We start from the raw sequence: 19,367 nt of genomic DNA on the forward strand, positions 1-19,367 counted from the left end.
GGGTAGCTTAAAGAAATGTATTTGCTCATCATTCTGGAGGCTAGAAGTTCAAAATCAAGGTGTCGGCAGGGCCAAGCTCCCTCTAAAGGCTCTGAGGGAGAATCCTTCCTTGCCTCTTCCTGGCCTCTGGTGACTCTTAGCAATCCCTAGTGTTCCTTGCCTTATAGCTGCATCACTCCAGTCTCCGTCTCCCTTCTGTGTGTGTACCCTCCCCTCTTCCTACACGGACACCAGCCATTAGGGCCACCCTAATCCAGTATGATCTCATCTCAACTACTCACATCTGCTAAGGCCCTATTTCCAAGTAAGGTCACATTCTGAGGCTCCAGGTGGACATGAATTTGGGGAGGACACTATTCAACCCACGACATAGGGCTAGGATTTGTTAAACAAAAGCAGGGGTGGCGACAGGACAGAGAAGAACACCCCAGGCAGAGAGAACAACACATGCAAAGGTCCTAGGCTGAGAAGAATGTGTCAAGTTCAAGGAACGGAAGGAGCGCTGGTGTGGCTGCACATAGAGGACGTCCCTGCCAGAGGAAAGGACCCTGGGTGGCAGCAGGAACCATGAGGCCTGGGCTCTTCATGGTCAGGACGTGAGGTGTGCATGCAGTGGGGATGGGGACAGTACCTCAAGGCAGTTCCAAGCACAGCTGCCCTGGATGTAACAATAAACCTTATCCTTTGACTCAAAGTCGGGGCTTGATGAGCCTGGCAGGGGTCGGGGGGACTCATCTTGCTCAAACCTGACATTTGGGCCTAAATCTTCAGATTTTCCTGAGATGTCCAGTTAGAACTAAGACCTGCCCTCTCAACTTCTATGCCATCGTCCTCGTCCTTGCATAGGCATTCCCATAAGTGTGCTCCATGAGAAGTTCTACATGAGTTAAGTGAATAAAAGCAAAACTGGTGTCTATAGGAAGGGAGGAACATCTGAAGGCCTTTCATCTGCTCAAGTACATCTTAGGTATCTATGACAAGGACACCAGAAGTGGCATTTACCAAACTAATTTCACCATTAAGTCCTTCCCTCCTCCCCCAAGAATCTCACAAGAAAATGTTTTAGGAAACCAACTTCAGGACACCTTGTCCCAGGTGGTGCTGTCTCCCCTAGGACATACCAACTTTTTAGTATATAACTTTTTGTATACACAGATAGTTTGAAAATGTTCAGGTAACTTCAAATTTCAGAGGAATGATAGTTGGATCATCTTAAATCTTTGGGATCTAGGGCTGTGGTCCCCAACCCCCAGGCCATGGACCAGTACCAGTCCGTGGCCTGTCAGGAACCGGGCCACACAGCAGGAGGTGATGGCAGGTGAACAAATGAAGCTTCACCTCTATTTACAGCCACTCTCCATCACTCGCATCACTGCCTGAGCTCCACCTCCCATCAGATCATGGTGGCACTGGATACTCATAGGAGCGCAAACCCCACTGTAAACTGTGCATGCGAGGGATCTAGGTTGTCCGCTCCTTATGAGAATCTGCTGCCTGATGATCTGAGGTGAAGCTGAGGCGGTGATGTTAGCGCTGCAGAGTGGCTGCAAATGCAGATTATCATTAGCAGAGAGGTTGGACTGCACAATAAATGTCATGTGCCTGAATCATCTTGAAACCATCCCCCCCATCCCATGGAAAAATTGTCTTCCATGAAACCAGTCCCCTGGTGCCAAAAAGGTTGGGGACTGCTGATCTAAGGAATTATCACTTAACCAAGAAGCACCCCCATGAGCCACATAACTTCTGGAAGTGCCAATATGCCTTCTGGAACCCCAGCCAGGCTGAGTGGGGTGTGAAACCCAAGACAAGAGGAATGGTGCCGTTCAGCAGCAGAGTTTTCTGCCATTCAGCCTTCTCCCTCAGGCACTCTGGTCTTCATCACCAGTGTTGGCGACTGCCAGCCTGCCTTCTTCAACTTGCAGAGGACAGCTTCTCTAGAATGTTAGCAGACCCCTAGTTGAAACTGAAAATAATGTCAAAATCTCTACTGCAGATTCAAATGCTCAAATTTGAGTGAATTTTAAATATTGTGTAACATTCCTATATCCCATAGCTTCTCTCCCACAGGCATTTAAAACCAATATTGGAGGAAAATTAATTTCATCTAAGACAACCTATGACTTCACGTTCTCTTTTAGCACATAAACATGAATTGTAGGGCCAGCAGAGCATAGCCTGATACAAAATAGTCTGAAGGTCAAGCTACATGCTGCCAACATAATTGCATGTGCCAACGAGGTCTGAGACTGACTAATGGAACTATGAAGGACTGCAACAAGTAGCACACGAAAAATCCAGATATCTTTTTTGCTCTCTAGATTTATTTCTGCTTGGCTCTGAGATACCCCTTTCTCTCCACCTCAACAAAGGGTGTCTTAGTCCATTGCTTGTCTTCTCCTTAGTGCAAAGTGCTTTCCATACAACCTCCCTGGCATTGCCAGTGACATGGAAACCAGCTCCACAACCCACCACCTGAACAGATGCTGACTGCCCCGTCACAACATGGGGTTTCTCCTCCCTATTTGAGGACAAAGTCCAAAAAAAGGTAGCACATGCAGGTTTTCCCCTAACTGAATGGCTTCTGCCCAATTCTTTCCTCAAAAAATATATTTGGAATTTGGCCCATAATCTAAAGTTTAAATACATGCCTTCCAGTATAACTTTAGGTCTAAAATATCAGGCCTAGAATAAATCCTGGCATCTAATGTGAGTGGAGCTGGAGTCAGATTTGCCTTTAAAATGTCTTCCGAGAAGCTGGCTACACACTTCTCTAAAAAGAACTCCATTCAACCAAATGCCATCTCCCTTAACAATCTCTTGAGAGATTATACACCATGATAAACGAGGATGTAATAAGAAGGTCACTGGGAAAATTAAAAGAAATTATTTTCCATGACCATTTTTTACTGGAGTGGTCCTGTTAAGCTGGCCTACTATCAATCACACTTTACCCACCCCTAAACCGGAGCCTGGTGAGTGAGGCGGGGAAGCGAACGAACAATAAGTAACACTGTGCACAGAAGCACAGAACCTAAACTCAGTACTAGGAAGCAGCATGTATGAGTCCAAGCTTGCAGAGAGCTCTTTACTTAGTGGGATGGCTCCCTCATTGTGGCTATAGCTATGAACCAGCTTTCGGCTTCCTGTGGTGCCCAAGTCATGGCATAAGGATAAAACAATAAATTCCCTTTGAAAGCGTCCCTTCTACAAGAACAAGCTCCCTGAGACGTGGCTCTACAAAGGTGAGGGTCTGATGCTGGGGAAGGAACCGAGGCTTACCATGATGCATGAACCTAACTGGTGTTCTTTGTTGGATTAGATATTGATCCACCTATGATGTATAGACATAGTTTTCTCCCTTTGTAGGTAAGGTAAGGAGAGGGAGGGACAGGGAGCTGTTAGCCAGCCATATCCTTTTAGATAAAGCTAAGGACTGGTCTTTACAGGAAGGATGGGTCAGCACTGGTGGCCTCACCCAGTAAACGAGTAGAAATCAGGTCCCACAAAGGGTTATAAAAGGATGAATTGGTCAAGGCTCACAGGAAAACGGCTCACGGTGCAGGTATGATCCTCTGCCTCCTGGGAGAGAGTGGGCCTGGAGAACACTGGAATGAGGCAGTAACAAGGCATCATGAGGAAATGGCCACCAGAAGAGTATGTCCAACGTCCAGCACACGGTGGGCACTGGGGTGGAAAGGGCAGGTCCTTAGGAGGACTTGGAGGAGAGAGATCAGTGGGACAAGAAAGAGACTAGGGCTCTGCACCACATGTATGCCAGCTCCCAGCTGGGCTGCCAAGTCTCCACCAGACTGCAGCTGGGAACCAGCTCCGAGCAGGGCAATTGCTCTACGACCGCTGGTGTGATGGGAGACAATAGATCCGGTAGAATTTTATCCACAGAATGGTTCATTCATTCAACAAACACATACTGAGCACCTATACTCCTACAATGTATTATTCTTGCTGCTGGTGACAGAGTAATGGACAAAACAAATGTCTCTGTCCTCTTAGGGGCTGATATTCTAGTACAAGAGACAGGGATTGAAAACCTGACGCTTCAGGATTTCAGGCTAGAGTTCACATTTTATAAAGTAAGAACCACAGAGCCTAACTGAAGTCCTCTGTTCAGTGAGACCCTTCTGCAATACAGGCCCTGAAAGATAAGGCCATTCCCTTGGAAACTGGGTGTCAGACTACAAAAGTCTTTTTTTGTAGTGTTATGCTATTCAATATGGCAGCTACTAGTCATGTGTGCCATTTAAATTTAATTAACTAAAATTAAATAAAATTTAAATTTCAGTTCTTCAGCCTCACTAGGCACATTTCAAGTGCTCCATAGCTATATGTGGCCAGTGACTACTGTCTTAGGGTAGATACAGAACATTTCCACCATCCCATCAAGTTCTTTTGTACAGCACAACAAGAGAGTTGCCACCTGCCCACTGGACATAAGTTGAACTTGAGAAGGCCTATGTGTGAATCTGTGCAGAAATGGACTCATCACAGGTGTGCTTTCAACCTAATACTTACCCAAATTCTCCTTCCAGGAATTCTTCCCTCCACCTCAGAAGTTGGGATGAAGCCCCTTCTCATTGATCCCCCCAGCATCTTCTAGTTCCCCCATCCTAGCATGAAACACTCAGTGCCATGATGATTTGTCCACCTGTCCATCTCCCCATGGTGGTCACTGATCCCCCTTCATTCGGGAAGCCATGCTGGGCAAGGCCACAAACATCCTGACTAGTACCCGTGGTTTAGATGGCTCACCCTGCCCACTAATCTGTCCCCCTGGCTTTAGTGGTGGGTGTGTGACTCAGACCAGGCTAATCCCATAGCCATGTCCCCCATCACAGGGAGATCACCTGCCTGTGAAGCAACTTCAGAATAGAGGCAGAAATGAGAGATGGAAGGAAAGATTCAAAACCCAAATGACAGTGCTGATTACTGACACCCAGCTGTGCTCCCAAGCAGCCCACTCCCTGGGTTTCAAGTTATATGAGCCAACAAATGTGTTTCTTGCTAGAGCCAGTTGGAACTAGCTTTCTGTCACTTGCAACCAAAATCCCCACCGAATGCATTTCCCCATAAGAGGGTACTTCACAAGGGCAAAGACCTCTCCTCTCTAGTTTACTATTTATTCTCAGGCTCTCCCACAGTGCTTGGTACAAAGCCAGAGCTCAGGACATGACTGTGGAAGACTGCAGAAAGGCTCCTACTGCTTAAGGACATGCACACTGACTGCATACTATTACACCACTCAAAAATGGAAAGAGGCATCCTGAAAAGAAAAATAGCCCAGCAAAAATGCTCATGCTCACTCTTCTAATCACATTACGCCCAGGAGGCAAGAGGTATGTCCTGTGTTGAGAACCAAGCACAGAGTTGAGTGACCACTCTCAGGGCAGTGAAACACCCATGTCTTTCCTAACACAGAAAAGATACAGACATTTTATGAAGTTAAAATCCTGCCAAAAGTGTCATAAAAGAACCGTAAGCATTTCTGAGCCTAGTGTTCTGACTGATAAAAAACCTTGTACGTAAATTAATCTCCCCTATTACACGAACCTTTTATGAGGATTCCCATTATTTTCAAATGTCCTCGTGACCATAGTTTAAGGACTTCCTGCTGGTGGAGACAACAGATGATTTGTGGTTTCTATTTACGTGTCCCACCCTCACCCAAATGCCGCACAGTGAAATAGCCGTCCAGTGGCTTCCTGGGCAGAGCAACCTCCCCACCAGGCTCTGATTTCAGCAACATTTGCATCAAATTTGCTCTCTGTTGAGTTTCTCAAGGCAGACTGCAATTTGGTGGCACTGGAACTTTAACAGTGTGCTGTTTATTATAACGTTATCTTTAATAGGATGCTTATTGTTTAAATTCCTGTGTGCTCCAGGAGGAAGCGTGTGTGCCCTGCTGAACATGGCTCTTGGGAAATGTTGACTAATCTGACAAAACAGACACTCGGCAGGCAAGTCCCAGGGGACAGATGCTGCGCGCAGGGCAAACGGTTCCTCCAGGCGAGGCCAGCAGTCTCCGTGCCTCGAAGTGGGAAGACATCAGGTGCCTAGTCTTACTTAATGAAAACATAAAAGACTCTACTTAATTGCTCCAAGATTATGCAGGGTGTTTTTTCCTTCTTTTAGGTTGAGCTTGTTAATTTCTGCAGCTGTGATGTTGGCACAATTGCAGCCCCAAGTCCTGTTTTCACAACTTGTAAGCAAAATTAAAACTTCCCTTTTTAATTAAAATTCAAACCAAGCCAGAATTAAAATCCTATTGCAAAACAGAGGCCTGGGAAGGCTCCAGAAGGAACACCTGTTCCAAAGGCATGACGGACAGCCTCCGACAAACACGCAGCTCGGGGGTGCTGTCAGGCGGGTCTCTGCGGAGGGGCTGCTGCCATCGGCAGACCTTAGGCCATTTCAACCTTTCCCTCCGAGGTGAGCCAGCTCTAGGGTGGGGAAAGCCAGGTTCAAATTTTCTGTTTCTTATACCTTTTAGTCCAAACTTAACTTCCCAAGTATGACTTTATCTTTTCCCCAGTAATAATAACAATAATAACAATAATAGCAAAAATAGCGTAGTAATAGTAATAAAACCAAACTCTCATCTGGAAGGATTAAATACGGCACATTTCACACTCCAATTCTTCACTTGTGGTGGCAGCTGTATGAATTATCCTACTGATAGAGACGCAGGTCCGGGGGGGGGGGGGGGCTCTGTGGCCAATGCCTGTGTGCGCACACGTGCGTGCTGATGTCACCTGGCCGTTGCTGTCCTGCACCCTGACAATCGATCTGAACATAATGGTTCATTTTCATCTAAGGGAAGGGACAAACATTTTAACACTGAACCCTAAAGAAAAATGTTACAAGATCATTAATCTGAACCATAACTGTCAATGCAGGGGATACTCACCCGGATACTGCCTAAAAAAGCCCTTCGCACTTCCAAAGTATTGCCATATGAGAGATGGGTCACGGTCAAAGTTATCTACGAAAACTTTGTTTAGGGATTCGGACCAATAAACTCCATTGACAATCGCAGGGTCTGGAAGAGAGAGAGAGAGAAAGAGAGAGAGAGAGAGGTGTTAGAAACCTAAGTGAAACAGAATCCCTGGCATTCCACATCACATGGCAGATGGCAGATACCAGCATAAGGTCCCCCATCTTGCAGGAGGCTGTGAAAAAAGATACAGCTCCGAAAATGTTTAGTTCCTGGGAATTCCAAATGCTAGGGCTTCCCCTCCTGCCCTAGCCTTCCTAACCACCCAGGAGCCTCTGCTGATGGCTCCCTACATCAAAGTCACATCCCTTTATTTGTAACTTTCAGTATCACATAACCCATTATTCTTGAGAAAGCCAAGAGAGCCCTTCTTAGCATTATTTTCCTGCTTTTCCCCTACTGAGCCAGAACTCAGCATTAAAAATAGGAAAACTGTTTTCTCTCACTGTAATCCCCTCAGCCAACACAGCCCCATTCCATTCTCTCTCCCCTGACTTAGAAGTTTGCTTTTTTTAGAAAAAAATAAATAAGTAAATTGGAATTACATAACTAAATCTCCCCACTTTGTCTGTTCAGCGGAATGTGAGCTCCAGGAGGGCACAGACCACCTCTTGTCGATCTGCTGTGTCCTCTGACTAGCACATGGCAGAAACGTCGAAACTGCTATGGACTGATGAAGGGATGGAGGGAGGGATGGATGGAGGAGGGATGGATAAAACACAGGTTGTTTTCCAGATACCAGACAATCATTCACTCTTCTGCCCTGTGAGCCTGCTAGCACATCTCTTTTCCTCACCCTTGGCAACCCAAAGATAACTCCTTGCCTCCTGTTCCTAGATAAGAAATAAGGGCAAAGAAAAAGAAGGAAAATAAACCAGTATTTCTTACATACTGACTGAAGCAAGGTGGGTCCCTGAGGAAGCTCTGTGACAGTCCACTTTTTCTTTCTAACCTTTGAAGACCCTGTTGCAAAATGATGCCACATTAAGCAACAGTCTGGTCTAGGAGGGGAAGTGACTGTTGAGTCCCACTAAGATGAAGGTAAGGATGACAAGATGATGAACATGTCAATAATCAGGAACAGGAGGAGGAGGGAAACTTTCACTGAGTCCCTGCTGTGAGCAGGCTCTGTGCTCACCTCACCTCCTGTCACCCCACAACAGCCCGCAAGGCAGGGACCCTGTTGTCCTCCACTCTGCAGAAGTGGAAACTGCAGCATCAGGGAGTTAAGGTACTTTCTGAAGAGCACCAACTACTAAGTGGCAAAGCCTCTGATCTGAGGTTTCCTGATTTGTAAAAAGGGGATAATAATACCCCCCTCTAGAGGCCTGTTTGGAAAATTAAACAAGTGGACAGAAAATAGCTCATGGCAGAAGGCTCTCTCACACAGCCATCAGTGAGGCTGTTCCGTTAGCCCGGAGTCAGCACCCTCACAGGGGTCCCTGTGGGGCTGTGAGTCGCAGCGATCCCCCTGTGGCATCCTCATTCTGCGATTCCTCGACACTACACAGACAGGAGGGACGAGGACAGACCCTGTCACTCCAGTCCTCAAGTTGCACAGTAAACAGTGAGCAAAATAATGCTAGAAATGTTGAGACAGATCAGGCACACTGACGAGGAAGCTCGCAGTTGGCCCCAGTGCACCCCCCTCTCCTGCACAGCTGCCTGCCCTGGCACAGCTGGCTGCCCCGCACGCCCACCTGCAGAGCTCCGAGGCAGAGCCCACACAAGGCACCGCCCAGCGGGCAGACACTCGCCTTGTCTTGCCCTCTTGCCTCTGCCCTGACTTGCTCTTTCAGATCACTGAGGCAGCTGGGATTCTGACCTCCACCTCCAAGGTGATGCTCCAACTCTTGTAAATTATAGTAAACCACATCATAGCCTGGGAGGGCGAAAATGACCAGTCAACCTTTTACCACAGAGTAATCTGAGGGAGACTTTATCCTCACAATCCTGGAAAATAGAGCTCTTTATTGTTCCTGTCCAAGCTTGATAATAATTATTGTGACTCAAACCTAGCAGCAAAAGCCACTTAACCACAAAGATGCAAATACAATAATGACACTGAAAGACCCATAGTTCTTGACTCCATCGATGGCTTCAATTATGTTGGCATGTAAGAACCTTCTGTAAAAAGAAGCAAAAATTCCATTTCACTAGCTCACTGCTTCAACATGTTAAGGAATCAAACAGTTTCCAGTTAGACAATTCTTTTTTCTTAAGGGTGGTGATTGAGATTTGTACACTTAGACAATTCTTTTTTTTTTTTTTTTGATACAAGGTCTCTGTCACCCAGGCTAGAGTGCAATAGCATCATCATAGCTCACTGCAGCCTCCAACTTCTGGGCTCAAGGGATCCTCCTACCTAAACCTCCTGAGTAGCTGTGACAGGCACACACCACCACAACTGTCTAATTTGTTTAATTTTGTTTTTTATTTTTTGTAGAGATGGAGTCTCACTATTGCCCACCTGATCTCAAACTCCTGGCCTTAAGCAATCCTCCCAGCTCAGCCTCCCAAAGTGCAGGGATTACAGGTGTGAGCCACCTGACCTCGTTTTTCTTGAGTGCGATTTCTTTGGAGGTAGAACAAGGCTGCCCATACCTCCAGGGGTCCTAGGAACCCAAGGTTGCCCCCTGTGGAACTACGAGCATCTTCAGAAATGCAAAGGGAACTGAGGATGCTTCACTCACTTCATTTGGACACCAAATCTTGCTCTAAAATCATGCATCTTCAAGAAGAAGGGGGTTTCCATTTTCCAAGTGCACAGTGAACAAGAGGAAGTAGAATCACTGAAAAAATACAATCTACTTAAAATGGGGGCTGTGTTATATGCACCCATTTGATCAAGTATGTGAAATAATGCTTCCCTTGGCTTGTAAAATAAGCACTGTGTATTGATTTCACAAGCTCCCTCAGCAAGCAATTTGACTAGAAGAGAAAATGGTGAATAGCTGTCCATTGTTACAGTTATTTAAAAGATAGGAAAAAAAGCCAGGAAAATTACATGGGGACTTCAGCTAAGTATTTAGGTTAAAAAAAAAAAAAAAGAAAAGTTAAAAATGATTTTCCCAACATCGCTGACAGAGAGTGGAAGTGAAGTGACACAAGCATCAGTCAATGCCACCCATGTCCCCAGTCCCAGCCCCTTCCTCCGTCCAAGGAGGCTCCTATGCCATGCCGGGGTGTGGCCCAGCACTCCGCCTAATGTTCCCTCTGTGGTAGCTGAGCCAATTTGCTTTCTTATGGCCTCTTGTGACAATGACAGCATCCTCCTGAGTAGCAGGCTTACCCTTTTCCTCGTTTGTGTCTTATTTCAAATTTTGCTAAAAATCCCCCTTTGCTTCATCTAGAATTCAAGAATCAGATTTATCTGAGCTTTGGCTTCCACCTCCACCTCTAACCCTTTTAGGGGTTTAATGTATTGTATTAGCTTCCTGTAACAAAATACCACAAACTAGATGGCTTAAAAATAATAGTAATCTAGTCTCTCACAACTTGAGATGCAAGAAGTCCAAACATCAAGGTGTCAGCAGGGTGGACTCCTTCCGGAGGCTCCAAGGGAGAGTCTGGTGCTCGCCTGTGGTCCTTGACACACCTGGGCTTACAGACTCATTATTTCCATGCCCGCCTCCGTCTTCACAGGGCCTCCCCCTCTATGTCTCTGTCTAGTCTCTTTCCTTTGTCTCAGGACACCAGTCCTTGCATTTAGGCTCCACCCTAAATCCAGGGTGATCCCATCTCAAGATCCTTGAATTAATTATATCTGAAAAGAACTTATGTCCAAATGAGGTCACATTTGCAGGCACTGGAGATTAGGACCTGGACCTACATTTTGGGGGCCACTCTTCAACCAAGTACACGTACTCTCTTAATTATCCTACACAGTGTACCCACATTTCATGGTTTGCATAATGTTTTTTTTAAAATCTGAGTTTAATAAATGCAGGACTTTTACCAAATGAAGGATGTTTAAAGGCCTTCACCCTTTTCTTCTTTATGAGAACAATTCACATTTTCATGTCCACACTGTATTTTTATGAGCTTGCCATTCTTCCTGACCTCTGTCAGTGGATCCTACTGTAATGCACTAAATTGGATTAAAATCATTTTCCTTACTGTCGAGTGGACGTGTCAGTACCCAGCATTCTCTGTTCAGTAAAGTGAACTCTAGGCCAGCATGGTCATTTTCGCCAGCGTTGCCATCCAGTCCACATTAGCTGATTAATTATTCACATTGGTCACTTCCTCTACCTTCTGAGACATTAAATTACCCCCCTGCCAGTCAAGAGTTTATCAGATGCTCAGCTTTCACTACAACAGACTGCCAGCAGATGTCTGGAGAGTCAGAGTTGCACACCACTGTTGTGATAAATCTTCAATTTGCATCTAAAGAGCATCTCGCATCCCCCTGATCTGGTTTTGTAATGTATCACATAACCCAACAGCAAATTGCTTTTGTGGTTTCCTTTTTTCATTTCCACCCAAATAACTGCTCTTGCATGTGCTTTACCCTCGGGTTTGCACTTTGCAATGTGGGGACTCCTTACGTGGCAGATCGCTGCCCGCACCCCTGCACACTCTCCCACACCTTTTCATTTGAGTTTGGCATCTTTGAATAAGGCAGCCCCTCTTATCACCTGATTTCAGTCACGAGTTCCATCCTCCTGAGTCCTGCCTGGACGGTCAGCCCCCTGGGTCCAAGCAAATGGACATAAAGCACTTAGCACAGCAGCTGGTACGCACAAAATGCTTCATACATATTGGCTGCTACTCACTCTTACTCCACTCATTAGAAAATAAATCAGTGAGGTCTCGAGAAGAGCTGCCACCTTTCTTCCTTGTTGTCTGCATGGGGAGTTACTGGGCAACACCTTAGCAGAGCAGTCTAGACTCAGGCTTTGGGTGTCCCAGGTTTGACATCTCATGTGGCATTGTTCACTAATGCCTTGGGCTTGTCCCTCAACTTCCCTGAGCTCCAGTGTCTGCAGAAGACACATGAGAGTAGCCCATCCTCCAAGGCTGCTCTGCAGTGGGAGGACCCCACCCATCACCAGGGGACCCCCACTTGTCCCCATACTGTGGGGAGCACCTCACTCCCCACCCATAGCAGTTCAGCTACCCTGAGACTATCCAGGGAAGACTGAATCTACGTCTCTTTCTCCCTTCCTTAAATGATCAGGGCAAGGCACTCTGATGACTGTTTCAACCCTTTGTTCATTCAACAAATGTTTATTGAGCACCTCCTATATCAGGCATTCAGCAGCGAGCCAGACAAGACCTCCCCTGCGTGGAAAGGGCCATGGGTGGTCAAAGAGGACCCCTCAGATGGGAGAGCCAGATGCTGAGAAGGCATCAGCCCCCAAACACCCGGACCAGTAAGAGCGCTGCAGGCAGGAGGAACAGCAAGTTCAAACACCGAGTTGGGAAGAAATAGGTCCTGGGGAAGAGCAAGGGAGCCAGCGTTGCTGGGCCCCAGTGAGGGAGCGGGAGAGGCACGGGATGAGGCTGGAGAGGTGGGCAGGCTCCAGTAAGGATTTTAGCAGATCGGCAAAGCTTCCTGCCAAGCATACGTTCTCTAACAGACATAATCTGCTCCATTCATGCCAAGGCCCATCACGCCTTTATTCACGGTTCCAAAATCAAATTTATTTTCTGAAATCTGTAGCGAGCATGCCCTACTTCCTCTTCCCAGGACAAGCAATCAGAGTCTTCATGGTTGCCTTAGTGCTTGTGTTTCCTCTCCAGACCTCAAAGTCATCTGATACACGCTCCATTTTTTTTCAGTATCATTTATTCGCCAGTGAATTAGCAGAACTGTATTAATTTAAACTTGCCATTCAATTTCTAGGGAATCTGAGTGAACAGGAACAATTATAAGCTGATATAGAATTACAGACAAACTACTATGACCCAACAACCATTGTCTGAAGAGAAAGGACTGAGCTCAGACGCAGTAGGATGTTTGAAGTGCGGCCCTTGTGAGGAAGGTATTTCCTGCCAGGATCTCAGGCTTTCCTAAATTTCTCTGAAGCTGTGCACCTCCCAGTTGTAAAAGTATAGCAGGCACAGGGAGCCTGGGGATTAGCCCACGTAGGCGTTTTCTTTCGCGTCATATGTTGGACCAAATTCAAGAGGAGAATGGTTGGATAGTTTTCATGTCTCCCATTTCAGCAAGTAAACGACATCTCTCCCATTCATTCTAAATAGATCATAGATTAAATAATGAATGGTTTTGATGCTAATTATCAAACACTTATATCTATTGGAAAATAGTCCTTAATGTGCACTGAATTATTAAACAGGCTTGTTCGCCAAACATTTACCCTTCCTCTAAACTTAGTGATATGCAGGTTGCTTTTCACAAAGCTGGAGCCCATTCCTGGCAGCCCTGGGACCAGAGGGACAAGGATCATTCACGGCCCAAGGCTGAACTGCTCTGAATGGAGTCGGGAAGCAAACGGCCTGGAAAATCCCAGAGAATGCTCTAGAGCTCTAGACTCTCTCAGCCTGTCACCTCAGTGCGCTAGACTTCAGGGTTACTTCCCCAGTGAGATTTCACATTTGCACTTTTTTTTTTTTTTTGCCTTAAATATACCAACTTTAAATAATCTTCCTCCCTTAATGCATTTTGCTTTTTTTTTTTTTTGAGAAACTTGCATTTCTTCCTCCTTACTCTCCCGTAATAAACAATTCCCAAGTGTTTGCCAAAGCTATTAAGAAGAAAAAATCATATCACAGAAATCAAGATAAGGGTGATGATAATACGATGATAGCAGCCGAGACTGCCATTTATGGAGCGCTCACAATGGGCCACACACACTGTGCAAGACCCTTTCCAGGCGGTTACTACTTTTCCTAGCCCCATTTTACAGATGAGAAAACTTATCCTCAAAGTTTTGAAGTCCATTGCCCCAGTACATTTCCTTGTCCAAGACAGAGGTTAGCTAAGTTTCTTAGGCAAACTACATGATAATAGAGGCCTTGAATTCTACTTAGTGCCTACCAGACAGTAAAGAGGGGGTGGAGGAAAAGGGTGGCAGGGGAGGCACAGTCCAAAGGCCAGGAAACATGTGGCTCAGAGCAGGCTACCTGCCCCCAGCTGTCAGCAAGTAAATAAAGTGGGCGATCCCTGCAGGAGGAGGCTCTATCAGGCTTTCTTGGGGCCCTGACCCGGCATCTTTGCACCTAACACTTGGGACATGCAGGTGAGTTAAAGGAGACAGGATGAATGAAGATAAGGTAGTTCTGGGGACTAATTCAGAGCCCCCCCTCCGAGAGTTCCCCAATGTGTCTACCTCTGGCTTCTGTTGCAGAGCAGGCTGGTGAATCCAGTTCATCAACATCAGCATTTGGATTTGGGGATTTGCAGAGGGCCATTTACAAGGCATAGAATCTTGGCTAAAACACTCTAGAGTGAAGCAAAACACATCTCAGGGGCTTCTGATTCTAAAATAGCATTTGAAAGATTGTAGTTAAGCTGATATTCACTAATTTAACACATGAACTGCCATGTGAGTTGTATTTAACTCACACTAGTTTTGAGCCTGGGGCTTCGTGAAGCATGCGTAACTCCCACGTCTCTTCACCTTGGGAGCCACGAGAACTATTTTTCAAGTTGCATATAACTCACACATAGAAAACAATAAAAAATAACACATTTTTCATGAAATTAGAAAGGATCATTTTGTTTTCTTAGTTTTTATTCTATTTTTGTAATAAAACACCATGGCCCCAGGGATAAAATTTTTTTTCTAGTGTGGCAGTCAATGTGTTAAAACACATTACTTGATATGTGATATTTAACTAAGTCACCCTTGCAGGCTAACAAAAAGCTGAAGAACCAGAGCCTACTTCCTTCCTGAGGTTTTGCTCTGGTTGGAAAGGAAACAAAACTCATCTTGGACAGGTTCAGAATTGGGTGAGCAGAGTCACCCTTTTCCCACCAGCAAGGACTAGAATAATGCCAGCCCAGCCCAACAATGCCAGACTCTCACAGCAGTTCCCTGGAACTCAAGCGTGTTGCTTGAGAATCTGTGTTGAACACCACTGCCAGAACACCCACCCTGCTCCAGAAGCCTCAGTCATTTCCGATAACCTATCACAGAGAGACTAAGTCCCACTGCCTGAGGCTCCAGGCAACTCTGATCTGGCCCATGACCCCTTTTCAAATTTACTTCCCCTTCAGCTCCCAAAGTTCACCCACATCCACACCCTGGCCAATCTCAGGGAGGCTTTCTCTTTCTTATCTTTTTGTTAAAAGCCTGGAATGCAGGGAATAAAGAGGAGGCTGGGCTGGAAGTGGGGTGTAGGGGAACCAGGCAGGGCCCTGCAGACCCCGCTCAGTAGTCTGTCCTCAATCTCAAGAGCCGTGGAGCTTCCTGGAGGGGATTAAGTGAGGGCAGGTACTCACCTTTGCGATTTGAAGAGTAACCAAGTGGAGTGCAGGTGGGTGGGGTGGGGGACAGTATTTAGAGGCTACAGCAGTCATTCAAGGGGGACAGGAGGGTGCCTGCACAATGGTGGCAGAGGGAGAGAAGCCCGTGGTATCACATGCCTGCTAAATGCGTGTTGGTCCCGGTTTTGAACTCTGAAGGCAGGCGTTTGTGCCAGAGGGTGCAGCTCTCTTCTGCACTATCACTGCATCCCTGTGGGGAGTCTCCAACAGCAGGAAGCCTGGACAACAGCACCCCAGAGAAGCTACACCATGGAGCAATTAGCCAAAGGGGACTGGCATGCTCCCTAGACCATGCACAAATGGGAAATTCTGTTGCCTGCAACAGGGGAGAGTTTGTCCCCAAACATCCGGATTGCCACGGATTTGCTGATTAAAACTAATTTCTCTGTTGTAGCAATCCTCAGAATGCACACTCCTCCGAGCCATTCTTCCAGTGCGTCTCCAATTGACAGCAGCTTATCATACGCAGCATGAAAGAACGAGAATGGTGAGAAAGGATATCCTTGATCGCCCACGTCTGGCTGTGTGAAGCCTTCAGGGGAGCTCTCTTGGCGGACGCTGCTGTGTGCCCACACGGTGCCAGCTGCTCCGCCTCTCACCCCCACCGCACCCACAGCTCCCAAGAAGGAAGGCCCATCTATTTCTGGAGGGTGAGGGAACACCACATCCCCAGCGAGGAACCGAGGTTCTCCCTTCACATCTCCTCAGTGGAGGGCCCTATAGGGACATGGGACGGAGCATGGGGAGGGGCAGAGCCACTTAGCCCTTGACCCCTTGACTCCTGTCCTAACCAACCCCCCCGCCAAATAAAGCCAAATAAGCTCTTACCCATTCAGTCCACAAGCACTTAAAAAAAAATCTATATGGTATTTGAAATCTTGTCCTATGCAACCTGGGGGTGGGGGAGCACAAAAGAGACAATTCTGGAGAGAACTGATGTTATGACAAGTCACACACAATAAAGGACAACGCTGAGTTAGAAGTATATAGCTGTCATCATTCAGTAAGAACCCATTCCCGATATTCACTCAGAAACTCTCCTCTCATTTTAACCTTTCAGAAGAGAAAAAGAAATTTAAACATTCCTTCCTTCCATCTTCCAGACAGGCCCAGCTCCCAGTAAAATATGATTCTGTGAGCCTGCCATCTGGGCTGATGCTATCAGCTTTTTATTGATATTTAATATAAATACAGCCCCGAGGCTAGCAGGTACCCTGACAGGGTCTGAAATATAATTGCCAGGGAACTGTACAAATGCGTGTAGCAATTAAGGAGCTGTCAGGGATATTGCTGGTGCCAAGACAGAGACGCCGCAGACTGGACAAAGCAGGCCGGCCGTGGCTGGGGAGGCGCAGGGGGCAGCGGAACCGGCATAGCCCAGAAATCACAGGCAGGGAGATATGGACATTTAACAAAGGAAATGGGGCCAAGTTTAAGTTTGCTGTTTGTTTTCAACACCCAAAGGCTGAGAGTTGACTCTCCTGCCTCTGACATGAGATTTATGTTGGAGAGACAACACGCAGCCTTGAGTCTGGCTTTTAAGGGAGGTCAGGGTCAGGGGCAGGGGGCCAGGGAAAGGAATTTGTGTTGTTTGTTTGTTTTAACAGCTTTATGGAAGGGTAACTGGAATATGCATTGCTTTCAACATCTGTTGCAGAGGTACCAGCCTGCAATCCTGGCTCATGGGTGAGAAAGACCGGGTGGATCAGGGTGAAAGGCAAGCTGTGTGCACGGAAGAAGGCAAGATGGGCCAGCTGCAGGGCCACACCCACAGAGTGGGTATCTGAGAGGTGGGCCCTGAGGACGGCCAAAGAATGCCTCTGTGCTGTGTGCCACTTGCAGGTCCTGCCCACAACTGTGCTGTCATTGGTTTAACAGGCAGTATAGCGGGAGCGGGGATGCGAATGGTGACGTGCGTGGTGCAGACACAGTCTCTTCCCTGAACCGGGTCCGTTAGCGTCCTTTGGGATGCTGGAGACCTTGGTTTTTGTAACTGGAAAAGGTGGGGTGGGGAAGGAAGTGGTGTCTCATAAGCATACTGGTTTGGGGGTCAGAATAGCCGCATCTAGCGATAGGGGCATTTGTACCTAATTTGCCTTAAAACTCCTAGGAAATGGACACTCCTTTTCAAATGGAATGCTGCTGCCAGAATATGACCTACAAGCCAAGAGGTAGTAGAATAAAGAAATCTTGATCTCCTCTTGCCTGGACAATGGATAGAAAGGGGCTTATGCCCTACCATCCTTCTGCTTCTCCCCGCCCCCACGCACACACACTCACACACACACAACACAAGCCATCCTGGGTAAGTGACTTCAGGTAGAACACATAGTAACTTTTAAAGATTTTAGTAGTTATGTACTTCATGATGTTAAACAAATTTTAACCAACACATCTAATTCATGGATACTCAAAACCCATTTCTCCAAATGTGGCTAAATTTATTTGGGTGAAAATAAAGAGTGAGTCAATTTAGAGAAAAGCCTAAAATAATCCCACAGGTGTCGGGCAGACCTGGATGATGTCCTGGGTGTGGCCCACGACAGGCTGGAGCTGGGGAAATGGGCTCCCGTGGCCCCGACAGCAAAGCACCTCTGTTCCTCCGGGGGCCCTCCTCGGTCACTCCACACCAAGGCCCCGACAGTGCGCGGACCATGTGTGTGACGCCAGGTGACATAGAACACATTATAAAGAAAGTGGCTTTTTTCCTTTAATAAAACATAAATATATCCTCTATATCTTCCTGTTTCTGAAAACGGCAAACTACTGAAGCCATTCAACCCCAAGAACATGAAAATGTACACGTGGTCACATACCAAAGGGCGTTTCTAGCTCTACACCCACAGGAGAGCGTAAGCAGCAGTCAGAAGCAGGCCTGAGAAAGTTCGGAAAGACGTTCCAAGAGGCGATGTGCTCTGTGCGTAAATCTCAGGAAAGATCCGCCCCTCACAGAGTTCTGGGGAGGAAGCCAATTTCGTGCTGTGGTGGTTTTGATGGACGCAGCACCAGGGAACCAGGTCCACACGGCTAGAACATTGTAAGTCCTTGCCCTTGATGCCCAATTTCACGTGAAGATCCACAGGTTGTAAACCTCCCTGAACTATACCACTGGAAGTTTAAACTGCTTCCAAAGCACATCATACACACTAGGAATGATGCCAACTTCTAGGAAAGTTGGCCAAGAACTACTAACAAGGAGACTCCAGCCGTCTTTGCATTGGATCTCATTCACCCTACAAATTTTTTTATCAACTATTTCTTTGGCTTGTTGAACAACCTCAGTATAGTCAAATTAAATGAGACCAAATGGTTCAGTTTCTGGACCTCTGTAGGTCGAATACACTAACTCCTAACTCTTGAGCAGCAGGGAAAGGTGCTTGAAGATCCTCTCTTCTTGTCATATACACGGCTCATGAAAAATCAAAGGGTACAGGTTTAAGCCTATTAAGTTATTCATAACCAGGATGACCACATAATTTATCATCCTAAGCACACCAGGCTGGATGGACACCCCGTTTATAACCCATCCCATTCCATAGAGAAAGGAACTGATTTTGTGTATGTGTGTGTGTGTGTTGATCTCTGATGTGATCATGAGATGCATTTCATTGGTTAATCAAAAAAGATTAGAGCAAGCAATCATTTGTAAAATAACACACTGAACACCTTCTTTTAACACTTGGTGAATCTTCATGTGTAGGATCATGACCTTTTGAGTCCTGGGGGCAGTTTACTAGCTATGGCCATTCAACATGTTCCAGACACCAGCCAAAGCCATTTACCAATGGGAGGAGAAGTGGATAACATTAATTAATCCACTAAGTTGCTTAAGTGAATGCTGCTTAAGAGTTATTACTGCAATTATGTCAGGGGACTCTCTACTTCTTCAAGTTGGGA

General features: G+C 46.5%; 1 protein-coding gene across 1 annotated transcript in view; it reads right to left on the reverse strand.

Moving 5' to 3' along the window:
• The window catches only part of CACNA2D3 (calcium voltage-gated channel auxiliary subunit alpha2delta 3), an 806,837-nt gene that overhangs the window by 438,374 nt on the left and 349,096 nt on the right, over nt 1-19,367 (reverse strand). Inside the window, exon 6 of the mRNA XM_045529969.1 lies at nt 6,926-7,057. Within this exon, the coding sequence (XP_045385925.1) occupies nt 6,926-7,057 (132 nt within the window). The remainder of the gene's footprint in view (nt 1-6,925; nt 7,058-19,367) is intronic.

The sequence above is a fragment of the Lemur catta genome, chromosome 18 (assembly GCF_020740605.2).
Source record: "Lemur catta isolate mLemCat1 chromosome 18, mLemCat1.pri, whole genome shotgun sequence".
NCBI classification, from domain to species: Eukaryota; Metazoa; Chordata; class Mammalia; order Primates; family Lemuridae; genus Lemur; species Lemur catta.